We start from the raw sequence: 24,364 nt of genomic DNA, 5'->3' as shown, positions 1-24,364 counted from the left end.
CTCCGAGACCCAACAAAATACGTAAATACCGGAAAAAGTCAGCAACAGACCTCAGTCTGATCTAATGTTTCACTCCTGCTCCGCTATAGTTTTGCGCCCTGAAGTGCATGTTTCCTCTTCAAATCAAGTCAGGGGTTAAATGACACATTAACTAGTTAAACATTCAAAGAATTTTTGCATATATATTCAAGCAGGTTTGGCACTTTAGGCCGATTGCTGCAAATCAATGTCACACCACATAACACTTAACAACCTCTAAAACACCTGAGCTGCTGGGCTCATGCTTAGACTGCAGGTCAGTTTACCAGCCACAAACAAAAAGCTGAAAACTAGCTTCTTTCAAATGACTGTGTATCACTGGAAAAGTATAAAAATATATAAAAATTCTAGTCTAATTTGTCGTTTAACCTAAACTGAAGCTCTATCAAGTCTAAAACTGCCTATATCATTGGGAGCATTTACTTGTACCATCATGTTTATCCCTGAATCCATTTAGCTGCTACAAATATGATATTTCTTTAATCCAGCAGCAACTATGGTCAGTGGACAAAAATCAGGGTTGGAACCGGCGTGTGGCAGTTGCTGATCCAGTCTGTGCATAATCCAACCATCATTTGGAGGATTATTATGGAGATATTACAACAGCCACAGTTAGTAGAAGTCATTGTGTCCAGAGATATGGGGATGTCATTTTCCTTTTCTTTCCTGGTCCAGACAAAACAGCGACGGTCAAGATATATATATTTTTTTTATTAAAGTGAGGATGGGTCCTGCCATCAGCTGAACAACAATTACAGCTGACAAAATGCCTGTTTCTATATAAAAGCTGGTATTAGTACAGCTTTTAACCATATGTAAAGCATCACTGTTTCTTATGAAGCAAACTGGTCTCATATCAACACGACTATTCTGAGATCCTTTATGAGTGCGGCCTGTGGAAACACTGATGCTCAGCTCTGGCTTCGGCAGCTTCTGCCTTGTTTCTCCTTCCTGCCTTTCTGTCTGTTCTGTTCTGTTTCTCAGCAATGGGCTCCCTTGGCAGAGGAAGAGAGAAGTCGCTGCTGCTTAATTAATGGTGGAAAAAAGCTTAACGACTTGAAGAGCGTAAGACAGAGAAATCGGATGGCTCACCACTGGAAGTCCTTTAAGTTAGGATAATTACATAACAGCATCAACCTATTTAAGCAACAAGGTCAGGAGCCAGCAGACTGTGTATGTGTGCATCCACCTTTCAAACAGTTTAACATGTTTTCCAGATATTTCGTGGCAAATACAGATTTAATTAGAATAGGATTCTAATGGTGATGCAAACAGAGAAAACAAGAAGAATCCTAATGTTGAGAAAGTCCATATAAACGCATCACATGTAGGTGATCAGCCTAAACGTTTCAGGGTTATTATTTAACAGCCTCTGGATGTACTTCGTGATTCTGTGATACTGATACTGATAGCTTAACAAACTTAAGTTGTTTAGAAACAGCAACAGGTTTGGAACAAGCTGAGGCAAACACAGAAAACAAATCCTCAGCAAGCATGAGACAATGTACGAAGGTGGCAAGAAGCTGGGCCAAAATGATTTCATTTACCTAAAGAACTGTAAACGGTGCATTTAAGTGCAGCCAATGTTTGCATTCTTGTTTGTTAGATAATAAAACTGTAGGATCAGCAGGTGACAAAAAGTTACCTGCTCAATGGAAAATACTGCACTATTCCTGGGTTGTACTGTTCTGTTCACAGAAGGCACTGCAGAGATTTTAGTGGAAACACAAGTCTAGGAAGGAAAGCATTGGAAGGTGTAAGATGACCAGAGGTTGCACTCTTTAAGAACAGTCCACACACACACACTCAGTGTAAAGGGGAAAGCCCCTCGTCTCTAAAAGCGGCAAGTGTGTGCAACTGGGTAAGTTACAGTACAGAATGACGGAGAGAGAAAGTTAACAGCTCCAACAGATGGACTCAGAAGGTGACTGGACCCCTGATCTGAAGGTCAGTTTGTAGAATATCATGTCCTGGCTGTGATGATATTATGTACTGTATGTACACAAACGCACAGCTACTATAAAAAGTATAAACAGAGGAGGTTAAGGTGAATCGGAGATTAGTAGAACAATCAGGCAGACTGACGGAGGAATGTCAAGTCCCAGAGGGTGTGACCTTTGTTCTCCTCTCTAGAGACCAGTGGCTTCTAATTAACCTTATTTACCCCGAGAAAAAAAGCTGCCTTTCAGTCTCACCTAGCTTCAGCTGCACAGAGGAACTAATCAGCCTGTTATTGTTGGTCACAGGAACAGTCAGGTGTTAAGGGGCCTCATCAATACTAACTGGAGAATAAGTTTTAGCACTTTCTCAGCTCTAACAGCAGGCTTATTACTGGCTGCACCTGATAAATAAAATTAAAATGCAGAGATGATTAAAACAAAAAATAATGAATACATTTTTTATTTGGTTGTTGGCATATTTGCTGGGTTTTAACATCCAATGCTGTGTCCTGAGGGTGTAACTATTCAAATTCACGATTCAGATCTCACCTACATTTTTGAGCCAAAGTTATTTATTTTTTTCTTTGGAGCTTGAGGCTTTTAATACACAAATAACCGACACTCTGTACTGCTGGAACTGGCAAGTGAAAGGTCCTCATTCAGGGTCATTTCTGGAAGACAAATCCACGACAAAACACCATGGACATGTGACCAGGGACCATTATGTTGTTTGTACACCAAGCACTGACAAGCTCATTCATGTCTTTTTATTTCCATCAATGACTGAAATGACACATAAACAGTCCCCTTTTTATTCAACAAAGATCTGTTATTCTGGCTTCAGCGCTGAGCCAAACCTCCTCATCTTTGTCTACAAACTTCAGTAAACAAAAAAACAAACATATGAGCACCTTCATCCTGACAACGGCGAACACAGCTGTGTCTCATGTTTCCTGTGGGGGTGAACACGCTGCTGCTGTCGCTACTGGGGCTATAAGCCAGCGCAGTTAAACATTACATAAAGGATTACAGTGAAAAGAGAGCATAAACGCTGACTGTGATAACATCTGTTCTGTTTTGGTCCTCAAAGCAGGAAGACAGACGTGTCCTGGCAACACTGTCATCAGCTGTCGATGCAAATCTCCACAGGCAGCTGGCACATGACCATGTGGTCAACAATCATGGTGCACTGTTGCTGCTCACATCTATGTACACATGTGCAAACATATGGCTGCTACAGTGAAGAACTGACAACAGAACAACGCTCAACCTCACTCCGTCTGCAAGTGTTAAGCCACAGCAAAGCAAATTGATTCATTAAAGCATTTCAGGATGGATTTTTGTTTTTTTAAATTCACTAAAGTTGAATTCTCTGCCTGACATTTGGCTTTTCTATTTAGCAATGCACAGATAAATAGTCATGGGGTCAAGCTGGACCAAATTTAAATAATACAATAGCTTATATATAGCTGCGTAGTTGAATTGTACTGTATACTTAGGTTCTCGTGTATTGAACAATAACATCAGGGAGGCGTCTGATTCATTGTGCAAATATACAAAAAGATGAAGACGTCCACGACCACGCAGAACAGCTCCTGGGTCACCTCATCATAGGTGGACTGCACTCTGCATTATTTTGAAGCCATCCTCACTTTGCTTTTATGTTTTATGTTTTAAATTAAGGCTCAATACTGATCAATTCTTACTTTTGTCAAACATCTTCAACAAGTCACAGTTTCAATATGATGTCACTTTGAGGATGTAAACATGCGTGACACATGTCAAGGAAGGAAACGGAGTGAAGTGGACTGCACTGCTCAAAGTGAAAAAGCTGTAACCATGGCAACCAACTCAATCAAACACAGGCTAAACTGAATCTTAGTGGTGCAAGCAGTGCAGGATGCAACTACTTTTATTTACTTTACATCTTTTTGATCGACACATCAGAATCTATAAACGAAACCCATCATAACACCCAGTGATAATTTTACAATCATAGGTAAACATACAGAAAAAACATATTTACAACTCTACAAACAATAGAAACGCTGGGGTCAAAGTGTAAATTTCTCTTTCCCTTTGCCCGGACAATCTTTGCTTCCAAACATTCAGTTCTAGTGAGCAGTCTCTCACAACACTATTTTTCACTATCTTTCTACTGTCTGGTGCATTGTTATTTGTGAGTAGTAACTGGTCCATCATTAGACATTTTAATTCATTTTATTTTCTTAGCATGCCCACAAAATGTATTGCAATTTGAACCTTATAATTTAACTAGATAATAATTTACCCTGATAATTGTATCACAAATGTGAGGGCTCAAACCCTTGCTTCCTCCAGCAGCAAGATGTTATTTCCTTGTTTTAAATAAGATGAGATTTGTGACTCTATTGAAATTCAGCCCTACAGAATAGTTACTGAACAAAAGGTTCACTACACATGTATGTACTGAATGTGTAATAGCCTAGCACAGACACCTGTGCAGAATTTGTGTAATGGCAGACCTCTAACAGAAATATATATTCATGACCCAGATACAAAGTCCCTATGCTCATATCTCCATGTTCTCAAGTCTCATATAAGCACCCCTGCAAGGCGCCAGGCTGCTGTCAATCATTAACACATGCAGCCATCCTGGTGAACTTTGTTCCCTGCTACTGCAGCCAACAACGCGGCAGATGGCAGAGCTATGGCGTCACTTTCACTACGTTTTGGTTTTGTGCAACAAGGTGACACAGGTACAGAAGACAAATTAATTGACCCTAGAAAGCTCTGCGACAAACAGAAGACAAATATACTGTTTATAATATTTCCTTTAGCACAGTATATGAATTTGAAGTGTTTTATTATTTATTATTAAGAGGACTTTTAATCCCAATTACCCTAAAGTAAAAGAACACGTTTATTAAACAAGCTCAACAAACCCCCCCCAAAAAAAACATGCAGCCCTCCAGCTTCCAGAGTGCAGGTTTCTATTCATACATGAGCTGCACATGCTAATTATGCCTGTTGAGCTGGTGAATAAACACCTCCAAGAAAAGACATAATTTAAAATAGTTGGCTCCCAGTTTCTAATGCAAATCAACCTACAAAATTGTATGAGTGCAAAACAAGCTTATGATTTGATTAACCTGTAACAACTTTTACAATATATCCATCATTTAGGTGAAAAAAGAGAAACATAGTTGGGCAGTAGATGGGCTGTACAAGACAACAGTCTCCCTTGTGAAGCAGACAGGAAAAGAACCTGGCTCTCAGTTAATCACTGATTTATCAAGTTACCCAGCTAGCTAATGTGCACTGAGTTTTAAAAGTGTGTACCTGCCTCATTCACGGATGTAAAATGGTCTTACAGTGTCAACACTGTAGTATTTCTGGGACAATATATTGTCTCACAAAAATAGTTATTATGAAAGGTCTAGTTGAAAGCAATTTATTAAATAAAAATGCTAAATTTATTGGAAATAGCTGAAAATTCTGCCTATGTCTCAACATTTTTTTCCGTACAGAGTTGCATTGACCTTTCACCAAGATCTTGTTTTGATGATGGGAGTCGGACCGCTGCACAAAGTCTTCTCCAGTACATCCCAAAGATTGTGAATGGAGTTAAGGTCTGGACTCTGTGGTGGCCAATCCATGTGTGAAAATGATGTGTCATGCTCCCTGAACCACTCTTTCACAATTTGAGCCTGATGAATCCTGGTATGGTCATCTTGGAATATCCGAGACATCAGGGAAGAAAAAATCCATTGATGTAGCAACCTGGTCATTCATGTAGTCAGCAGACCTCATTCTTTGGACACATTGGTGGTTGCTGAATCTAAACCTGACCAACTGCAGCATCCCCAGATCATAGCACTGCCCCCACAGGCTTGTACAGTAGGCACTAGACATGATGGGTGCATCACTTCACCCACCTCTCTTCTTACCCTGATCTGGACTTATCAGACCACATGACCTTCTTCAATTGGACAGTTCTTAACCCAGTTTTAGTAGTTTCATCAATCTCCTTAGATGATTTCTTTGCTTGATTCGTGCCAATAATTTGACCCTTCTGAAACAGATTAATATATTTTTCATAGGATGTATCTTCAGATATGGTTGATTAAGAGATGAGAAGCTACTCACTGCATCAATTAGGGTTCAATAACTAATCATCCATGCAGTAATTATTCAATGGGAGGTTCTTACCCATTTGCTTAGTTAAATCCAGGTGGTGACTTTTTTTGTGGACGGGCAGGGTATATTTCAACACATAAGCTGGCTGCACGGACCATAACATAACAGACAGGTCAGAGGCTTCAACTGCAGACAGCAAATGTGTCATGTCAAAGTTACAACGATTTGAGCATCAGATAAAAGTCTCTGATGCAGCAGCAAGAGGAAGACTTGTCTGGGAATGTTTATACAAAGACAGCGTTCACGAGTGCAGGTGAAAGGGCTGGGCCGCTCGCAGGAGTCGCATAGCAGGAATTCCTCCATCTGTGAGCAGCACTGACTCAAACTCAACACAACAGAAGATACCTGTCCTTTACCTCAACTCAAACACCACCTTCTGTGTTTACCCAACAACAACCGATCCAGATGTTGGTCAACACGTTTATGAATGTTTATATGCTGAATTCCACTGCCATTAATTGGATTAGCGTTGGGCATCAATAGCAACACTTTTTGGTTACCAACTGAAATTAGTCAGCAGTAGTGACTATTAAAACCTGCAACTCAGAAAAAAGAACTCTCCGTCCAGAAAGACAGAAGTACTAAGTGCAGCCAAGATACTGCTCAGAACGTTCAAACTCGCAGGCTCCTGGTAGAAGACCTGAGATTGAGAAAATACACACCACCTACATAGGTCAGAAAAAAAATCCTATCATAAGCCGCAACCATCGTTTCAAAAAGCAACTTAAACTACGTTCATGTGGACTGAAGGGTGAGTCCAACACTGCAATCAACTCATGCTACCAAACGGCATGTTTTGAGAAAACAAAATTAACCCCAAAGTTAAATTGAATTAAACATAAAGGAGAAGTAGTATGTGGGGACAAGCAATGGGAATAAATTATTGTTATGGCTCATTGACACTTGTCTGGCTGCTGTGAAGTTGTTACCTTGGGCGGTGATTGTGACAGGCTTTTTCAAGACTTAAGGAAATTACTTAAGGAAAAAGTGAGTACTTGTTACAGCCCAATAGTGTAAACTCAGCAAAGTGAAGCTCAGCGGTTCCAACCTTTACTTCAGAAACCTCAAAGTGGAAAGGGGGATATCCTAGCAAATCATGGGTTCTTTGAAATTCTGCACCACTTTCAACTCGGAACCATCCAGAGTCTCAACCCACATCCCTGAATGCCAACATTTGCTCTGCTAGAAACCAATGCATTCTTCCACATAGAGTCAAAGATAAAATGTACTCATTCCACCAATGAACTTTCCATTCTCCTCTCAGCCAGTAAAAACACTCGTCTTCTGTTACCATCCCAGTCCATTTTAAGTCCTGCCTCATGCACACATGACAGGCTGTGTCGGCTGGTAGCAGCGAGAGCCCCTGACAGCAGCAGCTAACTTTAACACTTCACGCTCCTGTGCTAGCAACTATGCACTCCCCCACAACACTGGAACATAAATGCTGTCACTCACTTAATCAGGTTTCCGCTCCTTGTTAGACACAAACCGTAGAAACCAGCAGTCATGAAAGTCACTGTGTAGCTGATGTCAGCTAAACATGTGGACGACAGAAGTTTATCAGACCCACACTCCTCTTGGGGCTTGTTTGTAGTGAGTAGCGCTGGAAAAATGTAAAGAGACACCTCGTGGATCAGGTTTCTCCTAAGGGGAGAACGTGGAGGGGAGGGAAGATGAAGCAGCGTGTCAGTGGGCTTCACTGGCCAAACAGAGACCAGAGGAAGCCGCAAAGAGAGCCAGGGGCGGGCTGTGCAGCATTGTACATCTCCGTCTTTCTATTTTTTGCTCCTCTCTTCTTTTTTTAAAAACCCAGGGAGGTCACAGACAGATCAGTCCTCCTACATGAGGTGGATATGAGCCAGAGACGTGAGAGAAACCTAATTTAGGCTGAAAATGCAGAGAACACGTTCAGCCACAGGAAGATTTGGCCCACATTGGCTTGGGCTGCTGTGGAAATCTGATATGTGCTCAAACAAGCTGTGTTTGTCATGTTTTCCTCATATATGCCACAGCATCTGTGATAGGAGGGGGCTGATTCACAGACGTCAATGCAGCTAACGTCAGCATGGTAGGAGAGGAAAGCATCTCCAGGAGAGCTGGGAGGAGAAAAACACTCAAGTCACAGGAGCAGAGTGAGGAGGAGGAGAGGGACGACAGGAAGCCTGATTTCACAGACGCTGGTGAATTCAAATTTACCCTGGTACTTTCAGTTTATCAGCCGGACTTAACAGGCACAGGCAAGTGTGAAAATTGTGCCTGAAAGTAATTTTCCTTTGTCCTCTGTCAACAAATACTGGAAAAACTGCAGTAAATGTCTTTTGTTTGGCGAAGGACAAATAGGAGTTAAGGTATCTTTTATGAAATACATTAAATGCACTACATTAATTAAATGGGACCACAGCACTATAATATTGCATAAAGTTATAGGGGGTGCATTTTGAAAACTTAAGGTCAAAATGGATACAGCATAGTGTAAAATATGCTGACTTTTCTCCACTCCAAAAGCCCCAATAAAGAGTGGAAAACAATGGCTAGTGATTGTTAGGTGGTGTTTGTTTTTTTTTTTTGTTGTTTTGTTTTTTTTTTCCCAGATTTTTTTGATCTTCAGAATCAGAAACGTAAGGTTTGCATAAATATTTATGAAAGGCATAATTTTGGAAATAATTTGGCCTCCTACAATATGTCTTAAAACTTCTAAAAAATCTGAATATGTTAAATATTTTATTTGTGGCAGCTGATAAGTTTTATGGCATTTCCTTTATTTGGAGAATGTTCCTCCAGTGTGTTGCAGGTACATCTAGGATTAAATCTCACCAAGGAGATTGTTTTGCTAGACGTTATGCTTCTTGTAATATCATCTTGGCATTATGATATGTAATTTAAAACATTTCAATGCCAATATGCATGTGAAGAGAGGAGAATGAAAGGGAATAAAGGAAAGATGGGCTGGACAGATTCCCGAAAAGTGAAGGAGTCGGATTTAGCTGTTGGCTGACAGGAACCATTTCCTTCCCCTCCTTTCCTTCCCCTGACAAAGAACATTAAAGGACTCTTAATCCTTCCTCCAGGTTTCCCGCCAGGCTCGTCACCACTTTTCACCTCTCCCTCTTGTTTGCAATCCTCCCTAGTTCTAATTCCTTAAGCGAACATCTCTATGGAGACACTTAATGAAACCTTGACTATGCGGCCAACTGTAACACTTGATTACAGGATTAAAGCAACAAGATTACAGGATTCCTACTGTATATTTACAACATTACAGCAGTATGTTCTCATATTGTGTTGAAAGGATCTGGCATTGTTTTCTTCTCTGCTCTTACGAATAGTTATTACTTGCTGAAAACATTTCACTGTACATGTGCAAGGTCTGGAAGACGAGGAAAGGCATCTATTTTCCATTAGGTTTTTCTCTTTTTTTGTTCAGCTGAACCTCTGGCTGAGTGTTAATGTTTTGTTTTTGCTTCACATTCAGACAGCTGTATACAGTCCCAACTGCAAGTTGTGTAGTACAACCTCAGTGTTGTGCTAGAAGACTTGGGGCCTCGCTTAAGGGCAACTTGCCAGTAGTTGTTGAGGAACGTGAGACAAGCATGATTTTATAACTTTTCTTGGGTTTTTCTATTCATGAAGGGAATAAAATCAGCAACCTTCCCCAGTACAGAATCCGAGATGTAAATGAATTTATTCTAACCCATTGCTACAGAGCATTCAGTTTGCTAGTGACTATCTGTGCTTTTGTATGTACTGTGAATAAGCCTGATATGATTCATTCTGAAATTCTGAAAAGTAAAGCGCTGGACAGAAATGAAATGACGGCCGCAGACAGATATTTTAAATTCTTCAAAACACATTGGGCCTAATTTTGTATTCTTTTCTTAAAATATTCCCGCTTTTGTTTGTGGATCTTGTACATACGAGTGTTGCACATCAGATTATTCAAACTCTCTAAACTGCACAAATCACCTGCGTCAGACTGAATAGTGCTACCTGTAAATGAGGAGCTGTGCGTCTATGTGAGCTGAACTCTGCATAACTGCAAAATATGCTTCTTTTGTTTCATTCAAGTCGTAAGAGGGTAGACAGAATGATGTCACACAAATTCTGCTTTCAGAAATCAGCAAATTAAAACACTTGAGAAGATATTATCAGTACATCTGACAGACGTGTGATTGGTACTGTAAGGAAACGGTTGCTTTTTAAAGCAAAACATTCCATATAATCACAGCAAAGACATTGTGTACAGTTATTCATTTCTATTGCTAGACAACTGTTTGCACCAAAATACTTACTGGTGTTTGACAGCATACAAAGCACATGGAGGGACAACCTCAAATATCACTTTACACACAGTGAACAGATTAAAGGAAGAATTCACGCTGCCTCAGTGCCATTCAGTGATACTTCAGTGCACAAAAACCTACATTCTTGTCATGTTATACACTTGAGATGTTTGACCTGGTCATTACGTACGCCAAAGTCACTGTTCTTCTCAGACACTGGGTAGTGACTAACATGTTCTTGCTTGTCCATTCGTTCGACATGTGGGAGTATAGTAGCAGAATCAAAGCTAAATTAATATAACTATGTCTTGTTTAGTAAATCTACAAAACGCATTCTTTCAATAAACTATCACACCTCTAGGTACACTCTGTACCATAGCTGAAAGCTTTCTTTAAATTTTGTAGATCATTAGAAAGAATTTAGCACCATAAGTCTCTATCTGTCGAATCAGGGTGTGGCTTTGCTGAGGAATCGACAATGACTGTGTCTATTGTAAAAATTCCTGACAGTGTGTGTCATCCTTTCTGCCTGGGGAGCCCCTCGAGGAACTGCACCCTCCTCATCTTCCTCTAAACGTCTAGGAATGGGCTACACTGCCAATGATGGGATTTATATAATCCACCATGCCTTACCAAGACCCTGCTTGTCATTTCCAGCTCAAGTCTGACCTGTGATGGTGACTAACCCACAAGCAAGAGGAGAATAAGGAAGGAGGAAAAACAAAAGTGATTTGTGCATCTTGATGGTGTGTTAAACGGACAGCACCAAGGATACAGCAGTTCACATGTATGCCCACTTCTGCTGACATGTACATGTGTACCTTAAAGCAGGAGTTCACTTCATGTGATTATGAAAATAAAGAGTAAGAAAAAGCAAAGCAGTTTGTGAAACAAAGGATGTAGATGATGTTGTTTTAGATGGAACCTAAACATTCACAAAGAGAGAAATCATTATCACACTATCTCAAATGCTAACATTTTCTACAGGCATTGAAAAAAGAATAAAAGCAAGAAAACAGCCAATTATTTTTTGAAAACAGGTGAAACTTGCATTTAATGCGTCCTTGAACTAAAATATACCAAAACAATCGAGTTCTAAAAACAATCCTGAAAAATCAGCCACCAAACCATGCAGCAGGATAACAGGAATTCTGTCTTGACACAAATGGTATTGTGTGTAGGGAGAATCTAAAGTAAACATAAAATAATCATCCCAGTGACTGAAACGATACATATGCAATATGCATAGGTACTCAACAATGCAGCATGAATACAACTTACAAAAAATATCTTGAACAAATCTATAATACAGATTTATATACATCCCTCAAGTCTTTGAGTCTGGTCCTTAGGGAAGCCAGTAAACAAAATCCAGCACTGACAGACAAACATCTCCCTGTCAGTTATATAATACTGAAAGATTTAAGGTAGAAGAACCTGTCAGTTAAATAGATGACAGTGACAATCACTGTGTGGTGGACCTGAAGGCTCTTACATTGCCTGACGAGCTCTACAATGGCTGATTACAATCTGTTTAACACAGATTGTCCACAGAGAGTCTACTATTTGCCTTTGGCTTAAAGTTCACAACAGACAAGTGGAAGAGGCAAACTTACTCTTTGCTCTTCCACTTTGTTTTCATGGACTTATATGGGAGTGCAAGGAGACTCAGGCGTTAGAGAAGAAGTCGGCAGGAAGCTATCCTTATCTGCTGCTTTAGAAAGTTTAGGCTGTAGTATGTTTGCATCCCAGCAGCTTAGGATGAAGCAGTGTTTACTGTAGAGTCATCTACAAGTGCTCTTCTGCTTTAATACGTCCAAGAAAAAAAAAAAGTTTTTTTTTTTTGTGAATTTTTTGTGATAATTGCTGAATGTGTTCACACCTCCATTAACATTCCAGGATCTACATGCTGAAGCTCAGACAGTTTCATAATCCTTCATTCACTTTTAGGAAGCCAGTACACAGGACAACCGTGGCTATGGTAGTACCACTTCTCTCTGATAAATTTGTATTCTGGTATCATCTTTTTTTTTTCTTCTCTAATTGTAGAATTGAATTCTGAATATTTGTTGATAGCTCAGCCCCAAAGAAAAACTAAAAAATAGAAAGCAGAGTTGTGTTGAGCTGAGCTGAGCTGAGCTGAGTCAGTACCATGCGGTAGAAAGACACTAATAGCTTCCAGGGGATGCCCGCTAACATGAAGGCCCATTAACACCACAAAACTTTTGTATTTAGTCATGTAAAGTAGCTAAAACCCTCACATTAATCTCATAAGCAAACAACAGTCTCATATTAGCAAAACTATTTCCCCACCATGTCAGCTCTTAATCAGAAGCCAGCCCAGAAGCAGAACATGACCTGAGCTGAGCTGTTTCCATTGCTTTTCAAACACTTGAACTACCCCCATTTGTTGCCAAGTGCATGAAGGTGCTGATTAGTGATGGAACCTCAATACATTCTGATCCAACCCAAATGTGTCAATAGAACTTATGAAGTGCCAAATAGCTGGTATCAAATGTTTGGACAGATTTGATTAGATGATTCTAAAATTGATTTCATTCAAGCAAAGCTCTTGTACAGCTGCATATGTAGGGCAATTTGGACTTTTGCATTTTTTAAGGTGGCAATCTAAATCAATACTGCACTGTCAACTACCTAGATGACAACTGGTTGGAGAAACTCCTTCAAGTGCTTGAGGTTTTCCTAGTTGCGTTTGCAAACTTCATCTGTAATATTTTCAGCCAAGATAAATAATGACATACAGTTAGAAATATTCAAAAACCTTCCTATCTTGCTATAGAGAACCTCCACTAGCAGAAAAGCCACAGACAAGTCCATACAGAGGCTTGTCCCACCTGCAGCAACAACAAATAAAACAAAAACTAAACATAAAAAACACAGCAAGAACACGGTTGTCGGCACTGTGTTTTGTTCCATAATGTACTGCAGGAACATGATAGAGTACAGAAGCAGCAGACAGGGAACAACAACTAGCAGTGAAATCTGTTATAGACTGTGTTTCTAATTCGGGACAGCCCGACTTCATTGTAAGTAAACTGCCTCCTGAAGCTACTGTGTGGGGCTAAATGCAGAGCTCCAGTGGAGCTGCGGTCGGGAGCAGCAGACGGTGTTTGTGCTGGGGAGGTGAGAAATGTGAGGAGCTGTGCGAATGTGGAGGAAACGCGTGAAACTGAAGCAGGGAGGTGCTGAAAAAAAACAGTTTATCCGCTCAGCCACAGATAAATACAGTAAGGCCTTAAAAATAAACTACAACAAGAACTCAAAGTACTTCTGCCTGTTGTTTTTGCATGACACTTATTGTAGATAGAGTCGCTGTACAATTACATAACTGAACTGTTAGTAAGTACTACTGTGTTTATTTAAGCTCTAAAGGGGATATCCTGTTGAAATATAGTTTACCAGATTGTATAGTGCAGTTAGTTACCAGAAGGTAAGTGCACATTTTGTTGTAGTTCTTCCAGCAACAAAATGTTATTTCAGTTGTTAAAATGATATTTGTCTTTTCCGTCACATATTTACAAAGAGGCTAAGCCTGATTCTGTATCTCTGAATCATCTTGGACTGAAATGGCAATTCATTCTCATTATCTGACTCAACTAATCTATCAATTACTGAAACAAATAATCAAGTATTCACATTATGAATTGCACAACTGCTCAATTGCTCATACATAAAATACATCAATGGTTTCCAATAATTACATTTTTTTTTAATTATACATCTAATGTAAAACAAGTGAGGTGAGAGGAGAAAATCTTTCCTGTGCTTTGTGCATTCTGTGGTCTACACTCTGTTACAACTACAGTGAGATACGTTAATCACAGTTTTGGTTCCAAATGGAGGAAAGTGAGCATCTCCACATGGTCTCATGAGAGGGTTGCTCTCTTCTGAGAGCAGAGATTCATCCTGCAGAGAAGATGCACTCTGAAAAGGTGGATGCTGCACAAAAAAAGATCAGGATTAGTGCTACACTGTACAATTAGCATGTTGGTCACATGATGCATATGGGCTCAAAATGTCTTTTTGCCAGAATCATTGACAATTGGACACCGAGGTCAAGCCAGCTGGAGAGGGTGCTTGTAAAACACAAATATTGTCACTAGTTGTCGAACATTTAATTCTTTAGCAACTAATCTTAGTTAAATTTTGGTTGTTACATATTTTTTCTCCCCCACATTCCAATGGCAGTCTGAACTGCAAATACTACAACCACTACTAATAATACCAATCTGTAACTGACTAAAATAAAACTGTACAGTAGGCGTGTTAACACCAACATCATGAAAGGAAAGAGAAAATGTTTTATACACTAGAGATGGATCTGGTTTAATCTTTGGAAATGCTATGACCGGGAATACAAACAAAAGAATTTACACATTCAGCAGAGCTTGCCAAACAGCTATGCCACAACATGATGAAGAGATAATCACTGATAAGATAAATAAATATAGTTAATCGCTGATAGAACAGTTATAGGTAACATGTCTAGGTATGTTTCATCCCATCGTTTTCAGAAAAGAAAAATTTGACATTTTGCCTTTGAGGAAGTGGAGCTCTGGATTTCTCAGAAACAATTCAGCCTAAATTCATGCCATATCTGATTTGTTAACATACAGTGTGTACTTGTGTGTAAACCTCTGTATGAGGGCTGAGGTCAGATGCTGTGTTTACATACAGACAGCCACACTAAGTGGAGCATGAGCATGTGACATTTTAACACATAAACAGAGGGAGAGCAGTAAGACCCACCCTCTGTGAAGCAGCAGGGTGGAGCCTCCACCTGAGAAGAAAGCAGGATGCGGTTTTCCATTAAACTTTGTCAAGTGGTGGATCTGTCTGGTTTCTGTCTGGCAGCATTCCTGCTTTCACCACCAAACCACGCCACAACACACAGCTATATTTGCACATGTGAAATGTGAGGGTGTGTCTGACTGCATAACACACGTAACCTAATTCACCTTGACCTGGATTGTGATCTGCCAAATGAACTGTGACATATCAGTACGCTCCACTGCTTAGTAATGCAGTAATGACATTCCTCATCTAACAGTAAGTGCCATCTCCAAAAAAAAAACCTAAACAAAAAAAAAACGTGTATGTATGTATGTATGTATGTATGTATGTATGTATGTATGTATGTATGTATGTATGTAAACACAGCATCTGTCTCTGAACTTTAATAAACAACAATCGCATTAGAGTATGACATGTTTTCTCCAACATCAGTGGAAGACAAAACATTGACCTGCACACTGAAATCATCACGGTGATCTTCCTGTCTGCGTGTGTAGCTAACACACACAAACAGAAGACTCACTACTACCAATCACTTTTGATAACAGGTACAAGTACAAGTTGTACTCCCCACTACATGAATCTGCCAACACACACGAAACAATGGAGGACATCAAAGGAATGTTCTTGTGTCTCTGTGTAAGTTGTCACAGCCACGACATTCGCAACAACACGAAAAAAAACACAAAACCATTCATGTATAGTGGCTGTGGCTGTGACACTTCTGTTACCTCTGTGATCAGTCACGTCACCTTTTGGTACCACCTCACATTGCTTGGAACCTCAACAAAGGTGATACCAAAAAATGAAGTTGCACGTCCCAGGTTTTATTCACAACTTCTGCCTGATGAAAAACAAAAAAAGGTGAGCAGAGGCAAGTGAATCTGAGCCTGTTCCATGTGGTGCAGTGTTATACAGTAGGTAGTGTCTCTGCCTGGAGTCAGACCACTCCTTCATTCAAACACACTGCCACTAAAGTAAACACCAAGGACTCAGGACTCTGAAATCAAGTATTTAGAAAGGTCAGAAGATTTCATTTTCATTTAATAAATGTGACAAATTTCGGTGATTTGTTTTCATGTGGTTTCCCAAGGACAAAACTCCAACTACCTGCTTAATGTTGATGTTTTTATAAAGGCTTGTTAACACCTGAGGCGTTTCAACTGAATTTTTCAGTTTAAGTCAACAGCTTCCAGTTTAAGCAAATTTTTGGCTTCATGCGAAACTTCACATTCCTTTCCTCAGCTTGACTTTTATATTCTGGAGAAATTAAGTCTTTCATCATGACGGCTGCTACATTCTGTTAGAAATCCTCTCTGATCTGTTGCAAAATTTGTTGTTTGCTGACTCAGTAAAACATCTGCTTTACAGTAGCTCTTAGGTATTTTAATTACGTGAGAGTGTGGAGACACTTAATAAATTGGTGCCGTAGCCTTAAGTATAAATTCTACAAGATATTGTAAGATGGAACTTGGTTTAGTTGTTTTACACCGATTTGAAGAAGTAGATTTACGAATGAGTTGTGCATTACTTCTCATCCAAGCGACCTTTTTTTTAAATAAGTGATAATAATATAATACTATTGGACCAGAAGCCTGACTTTACTAACCATAAATCTGAGTTATCTTCTCATTCAGTCTAGCAACCCACACACACACACACACGCACACGCACACTCAGTCTTACCCTTGAGCAGTGGCAAGGGCGTGAGCTCTATGGGTTTGCCCTGAGAGCGGAACTGGGACGAACTCTGTGACCGCTTCTGCTTGGCCTTCCTGACAGACTTCCGTGAAAATCCGTCCACTTTGTCCACAGATGGAGATGTGGTGGCTGCCGAGGACATAGCCCTGCTGGGAGGAACACACAGAGGGGGGTGTGAGTGGTTAATAAACTCATAATCAATATGCATTTAGAAAGAACCCAGTTCAGTGAGGGTTGAATGATCAACGACAGGATATTAACACCTTCAGTGAAATCAGACTTTGCTTCAGTTGATGGGGATTTCTGAAAGCAAATATCAGGGCTACGGTTTGTCTGATTCGGTTGAGTGGAGATGGAGATAATATTCAAAGTTTAAATCATGTGTATTGTGCAAACTCAATTGCACAAACCTAACTTTTGAAACTCTCTCAATATAAGCAGAACCAAATGATTACATTTTAAAATAAATTATAGAAATATACATTTACACTATATTTTATTTCACAGTAGGTGGTTGCCACCTACTTTACCTCTCAGCAATTACATGACCTTGAGCTGACCTTCAAAAATTAGTGAATCGTGTCACAATTTACAGATCATATTTTCTGTTATTCATAATTGTATCTTTATAATGCTTTCTCTACTCATTTAAAATGTCTAATACCAAATAAAAGGTGATTACAGTCTTTGAATTTATAACACATACTTACACATTAGTCTCACTTTAGTGACATGTAATAAATAATCACAAGTTACTCTAATATCTGTCATAATCAAAGCCTAAGCCCAATATTTAATGTTTACTTTACAACATTTGCATTGGAGTTTTGTGCACAGAAGACCAAACATTTCTTCTTCACCAAAGACACATTTTTAGCCATTGTCATGCAGCTTCACAGCCAAAAGTTTATTCTTGGTTCTGAGCTCATGAAGGCAGAAAAAAGGAAAAAACATCCCCACTGACTCTTTTAGCTCTCCATCTTCCTGTTGCATTTTATCTCATAACAAACCTGTGCAGCCAAAGTAGACAGCCTCCTTTTCCTAGCATGGGAGACTATTTAGGTCTCAGCTGAGGCCTGGTTACAGTACACAAACACACCACCTTCCTACCTGCCAATGGACCATCACACTCACACACACAAAACAACACCACCAGCGTCTACCTACAACAACGGAGCTGGTTCCGCGGCTGTGAGCCGTCGCCACAGTGGGAGGAAGCTGAGGAAACATCTACTGCTGTGTGTTGGCTGCTGATTACACGTAAAAAGAAACTGGCTGCTGAGGCAATAACAACACTAACAAGCAGCCATCACACTTTTCACTGACTACTTAAATACAACAACCATGAGGAAATGTTTGGAAGAGTATAAAGAACAATCAGTGATGGGTCAGCTGAGAAGCAAAGTCTAGAGCTATGACACTAATTACAATCTTCAAACAGCGCGGCTGTCAACTTTTTAACTTTTTAAGACAGCTATTCTACATGAACATGGTGAACAACCACAGTTGGATTTTAACATCTAACGTAGGGCGATGTCCGCAGAGGACAAAGATCCTAATTCAGTCCACATTAACTCAGCTGGAAAGTGTAAGAAGAACAAATCAGAGCTCTGGCAAAAAAGAAAAAAAAAAAACGTTATGTAATAAGATGTGAATGAGACGCTACAGGCCGTACTCTAAGCTGGATGCATCTCTAATGCTCTGTCAAAGCCACACAGACCGTCATACAATATGTCCACCAGGCCTCATATATAACAGAGTGGACAGAGCACACAAACTAGGAGAGCAGAGGCACCAGGACACATCGGCCTTCAGTGCAAGCAAACACGGACACGTCAGCCGGTTGCCTGAGGATATGGGCATCACTTGCTGACAGTGAAAGATTTTTACAAGCCATCAGCTGATTGTCCATCATCCCATACACTATGCTGCCATTTTACAAGTGATTAACATTTGCAAAGAAGGGAGCATGTCCATCTGTGGTTAGACACCATCAGGTTGTTGATGCAATATGACTGTAAGAGGAGGCAGATGATAATCAAGACAGACAACTGTGATTAATATGAGTGAGCAGATCTCCACTTTGACTAAACGGATCTGTTAACGTGGTTTGAAAATGTCAGAATAAGACCGACAAAGGTTTTTCTCATTATCACCCTTAATGCAAACAGCTATTGAAAATTAAACAAAACAATAATATCTACTGTCTTAATAATAACTTGGATTGCTTAATTATGTCGATGTTTTACGCCCTACAGATTCAGGTTAACATGTGACCAATTACATGCCAGGAAAGTCATCTGTCAACACAACTCATTGTCAAATATTTCATAACCACACAGCTGGTAATGATCCGTGTGAAATCTGCTTAAAAACAGCCAGTTTGGCAGGTCATTCAACATTAGGCAAAGTGAAACTTGACTGCCTCTCTAGAGTCTGTTGTTTGGTTTGTCCATTCTGGGCTACAGTAGAAACGTGGCAGCGTCCATGAAAGGGATGAAGCCATAAAAACCTGATTCTAAGCTAAAGAAAACACAAGTTTGTGTTTTCCTGTGATTACAAACTAATAACATATTGATGAATACCTCATTCCAATGATCAATACAGATCACTCTAAATATTGGGAAGAGTGGGAAGAGTTTTAGTTGAATCTGGATGAAGAGCCATATACAGAAAAGTAAAAGTAAACACCAAAAAACCTAAAACTGGCACCAACAGCAAGAACAGGCGCCCAAAAAGTAGGTTTAGGGTAATATTTGTTAACTGTGAGTTGAGGTAAACTCCAAGTCATTCACACAGTCGATATGAAAGCACATCAGGAGAAGAGCAAAATCCCAGCTGGATATTAGTTTGTTTTTAGGACCAGATATTACAGCTCAGAATAAAATCTGCACTATATGACTGTAGACGTACGACACCTGTCAGCTTGTCAATCAGTTCCCCTGCACTGAAACCGTGCATTACTCTAATCACTGTACACTAAAAACTAAATCTGTGTCTTACGATTTTTAGCATTGACTTTGATAAGCCTGCTTCCTGAATACACTGCTGATTGTATGGTGTTGCTGAGTCTAACAGACTAGACACAAAGCAGGCCAAGGCCTCTGAAATCACCTTCACGCTGAGATTATCTCCAGCTAATGGCTTATGGTGGAACAGTTCTGACGTACATGGTGATTGACACCTTTGTGACGTTCAGGTTTTATTCTCGTAAATGGTTAAATCCACATTTCTCTGAGCTGGGATGATGCCTAGAAACAGTGGCTACAAATATCCATAAAGGTTGCAGTCATAAAGTAACATGTTTTGTTTGGAAGTCATATAGAGGTGACACTAGTATTAGTTTCACTGTCACACTTATTTATTTAGCTAATCTACCATTCATTCTGGCTGTAGTTTCTCATATGAGCAAGTTTAGCTGCTTGTCTCTGTTTTATATGTTCATAAAAGGTAATTAGAGCGCAAGCAATTACTCAATTAATGGAAACAGTACAGAAAATACATCTACAACTCTTTTGATGATCAAAATCACTATTGGACACAGGTTAAGTATAAAAGGAGCAATTGTTTTGTATTTTTCACTATTCTACTAAAGCAATCTGCAAACAAAACTAATTGAAAAAAGCAATAATCACCAGACTAACTGGTGAAAGTTCTTCGCTGCAGCACTAAATCTGGATCTGCCTGTTCCTTTGGATGCAAAAAAGACCTTTGTCTTTTTTTTTTTTTGACAAAACCATTACAAGATCTACTAACAAATGATAAGTAAATTATTTTTTTCACAAAAGAAACCAACTCACACTTTCTGCCTTATTCATCACCAGTAGCAACACTGAGAGCTGTCCATATCTTTAAGCACCAACAACACTCATCTTCCCTTAGAAGAATCTTTAAAACACTACATCAACAGGCTTATTTGACTTACCTGTGCAAAGGAACACTAGACTCCACATGTACAACCATTAGCCCCTCACTTTCTCTCCCTCGTTCTCTGGCTAGTTGGCTAATAGCAAAAATACTCCAGTGCCGCCACAACACAAGCAGGAAAGCAAGACTAAGGCGGCTGGTCAGGCGTATGGCACCCAAGCACCAACACTATTCCCTTCCCATGCCTCTTACATAAGAGACCAGATGACATCCAAAAAGGCTCAGGGAGGGTGGGATTAAAGAACAAGGAGGAAAGAGAGTGGAGGGGGCATAGAGAGACGCAACAGAAAGGGAGGAAGAGGAGGGAGGGAGGGAGCGACTGTTCGACAGGAAGTCAACAAATAGGCAACGGCAAAACAGAGCGAGAGAACAAAATGCACACACACAACCAGGAGACAAAAAGGAGGTTGGCAGGAGGAAAGCTCAAGCACTCACAGAGCTGCACAAAAAAGCACCTATTATAGTATTTCTGAGTCAACTTCAGGTATGCACATTACACCTGAATGATCTTCAGAAAAACTATTTAATGTGAATATGTCAGTTAAGCAGCTGAAAGGAGGTTCACTCTGATAAAAACAGTGAACACTGAGAAAACTGCATCACACTCAACTTAAGCTCTGCTGAAACAGTCTCACACCATGATGAATATTTCAAATACAAAATAAAGACTTTGTGAATGGAAAATGTGGCGGTAGGGGGCGCTAAATATTTATATTATTATCCAACTACTACAAATTATTTTCTTGCTGAATCATTTTATATGACTGGTATTTTATTATAAACTGTATCAATCTACTCTCTGAGACATGATGCACCAAGCTGGTCATTGGCAAGTGTCGGGTCGTCGTGTGCTGACCAAGTTTTTGTGGTGTCCCACACTGGTCAGGCCCCGTCGCCCGGTTTTCAGGTGATTCAGCATGTTGATTCAGTGGCTGAACCGTCAGTGACAGGGACCACTGATTGGGTATTCACATTGAATAAAGCGCAAGAAGAGAAATGGACACCAGTGCAATTTACATCTTCTTGTCAGACATATTCTTGATTTGAAGCAGCTTTAAACCATCTGTGATGAGCGACAGTGTTGTGAAAATAGTAAGCAAACACAGACAATTATGGCTTTGTTTACGATTAGTTTATCTAAAGTCCCAAATCTTCTTCCATGTTCCCTTTTTAAACTACAAAGATTATCACTACCTGCTGGTATAAAGAGACCTTTTTGGCCCAGGAGAAGTTGACACGACACAAGAGTCGGTCCAAGTGTCTCCTAGTTTGTTGATGATGGCTATATTAGCCAGTAATCTTTATTAATTATAAAAAATATTGTTAAAGTGTACTATTGTCATATCATAATTTATATTGTTACTGCTAAATTATAGCAAAATATACTGTCTAAATATATAAGTCTCTATCACCCACCCCTAGTTGATGTCGTCTTTGTCGCACCAATGCAGGAACTTTTCACACATCAGAAGCTGGAGGCCACACGTTTTTACCTCAAAAATGATCTAAAATGCCCATATTTCCAAATACATTTCTGTAGATAGACTTTTTTCTGGTGGATGATATTCTCACTGTTTCAATGGTGAACTGATCACACAAAAAACTAAAAAGAATAATCTTACAGAATGGCAGCAACCAATATGTATGGATTAACTGTCTAGTTATTTTATAAATTATTTTGTTTGTTTATAAAATTATAGTTTTGTAAAACAAAAGGTGGCATCTCTACATTCTATGTGTATATAATAGCCCAAAATAGGAAGTACGATACTGTTATACTGACAAAATCAGCTGTAACCAAATCATTCTCCTAATCAACTTATTGTTTCAGCTCTTTCCTATCATTTGTTTGCACGTGCTAGACAGTCACATTCATTATGCATGATTACTAAAGACACTTGACATGACAATGTGTTGAGATTAAGCCAAAAGATTGTCTAAATTTGCAACAACTACTGTAATAATCAAGTCAGTATAATGCCTACAAGGAAAATTATATATGAATCATAGAAGACATATTTATTTCTTAGGGTGTACACCCAGATTTACCATTTCAAATCCTTCTACTACTCCTCACTTGCTCAGAAAGTCTCTTGTTGCCACTATTAACTATACACTACAACCTGACAAAACATCTAATTGGTGTGATTCATCCATGAGATCGTTATGCTGTTCACACTGAAGGAAAAAATGAACTCAGCAACTTGCAAGCACACATTCACACAGCCACACTGAGCTGATAAGAAGAAGGCAGTTACTACACGAGCATCACCATAAACACAGGAGACTTTGGTTGTTAAGCTATCTCAGTCAGGGCTGGTCCTGCCCTCAACGTGCTGTGAGAAAGAAACCTTGAAGATGAGCCAGCGTTACAGCACCAACTCTAGGAGTACGCCTTTACAAATACCATCACCTGTAATGCATATCACCACACCTGGCCTCTAATATGCTGCTGTCAATCATGCATGAACAATAAAGGAAGCGCTTAGGTAAAAATTAAAGTAAAAGTTGGAGCTGACAAAAGAAGTCAGTCAACTCGGAGCGCTCCATCTACCTTTATGTTTCTATAGGTTTGTTTCTCACTCACCACCATGTTTCAACCTTTCAACAGCCATGTCACTACAGTGTCGTTAAAACAATATTTACAAGAAAACATGACTGGTAGCCTTGTTTTAAAGGTAAGACTTAGACAGACAGTCACTTCATTCAGTGTCACTAAGAGTTCATATCAGATCATCACTACACATGTGACGCTTAACAGGAGATTCACTTTTGAAGGATTTTCAAGCCATGGGGATTAAACATCAGCATTTACTCATTAGCAAAACCTGAATGTGAAAATGTCCTGACATCGACTGTGTGTGCAGAGATCAGCCACTAAGCCAAATGGCACAATAAAGATTATATTCATTTACAATGCAGTTTGATGTTAAATATTTACTGTTATCAGTAGGAGCTGTAAAGTACGCCATCAGCTGCATAAGGTCAAAAATCAAGCTGTTTAGGAGAGCAGGCGTTAGCTTGGCCATGTTGGGCCTGGCAGCAGCAAGAAGCATAATCAAAACTTGACAGCGCGATAACCTCAATAACGTTAGCCAGCTAGCAACGTTAGCTCCACGATTAACCGTTGCAAAGCGCCTGAATTTAACGCTTTTGCCGTTAGCTAGCTGTCTCCTCGTTCCATACAAAACAATTAAATAATATTTACATGAAAGTAATCCAAGTTAACACCAAAACTGCCCATCTTTATTTGAGAAAACTGCATTTTAGGTAACGTTAGCTAGCTAACGTTAGTGATGCGGCTATCGCGGGTTAGCTCAAGTTGAACATGCAGCCTTAGCTTATTAGCTGCCACCAGCTAGCTTTCTGTGCAGAGAGGAAACACAAGAAGCTTCTAAAAAACAGTGAATGGATCAAAACTAAATTTAAATGTGTGCTAATAAGATAACGTTACCTGGGCGGGCTTGGGCGATCACCCATCAT

General features: G+C 39.7%; 1 protein-coding gene across 5 annotated transcripts in view; it reads right to left on the bottom strand.

Annotated features, from left to right (window-relative positions):
- The window catches only part of ppp2r5eb (protein phosphatase 2, regulatory subunit B', epsilon), a 34,187-nt gene that overhangs the window by 9,278 nt on the left and 545 nt on the right, over window positions 1–24,364 (bottom strand). The window contains exons 1-2 of one of the 5 annotated variants that reach the window (XM_026339144.1): window positions 24,336–24,364; window positions 16,940–17,103 (exon numbers count right to left, since the gene is read on the bottom strand). The exon at window positions 24,336–24,364 is cut by the window's right edge and continues 545 nt beyond it. In XM_026339144.1, the coding sequence (XP_026194929.1) occupies window positions 16,940–17,103; window positions 24,336–24,364 (193 nt within the window). The other 4 variants (XM_026339145.1, XM_026339147.1, XM_026339146.1 and 1 more) reach the window with 4 other exon arrangements.

Source organism: Anabas testudineus, chromosome 22 (assembly GCF_900324465.2).
Source record: "Anabas testudineus chromosome 22, fAnaTes1.2, whole genome shotgun sequence".
Taxonomy (NCBI): domain Eukaryota; kingdom Metazoa; phylum Chordata; class Actinopteri; order Anabantiformes; family Anabantidae; genus Anabas; species Anabas testudineus.
This window is presented reverse-complemented; position numbering and strand designations above follow the sequence as displayed.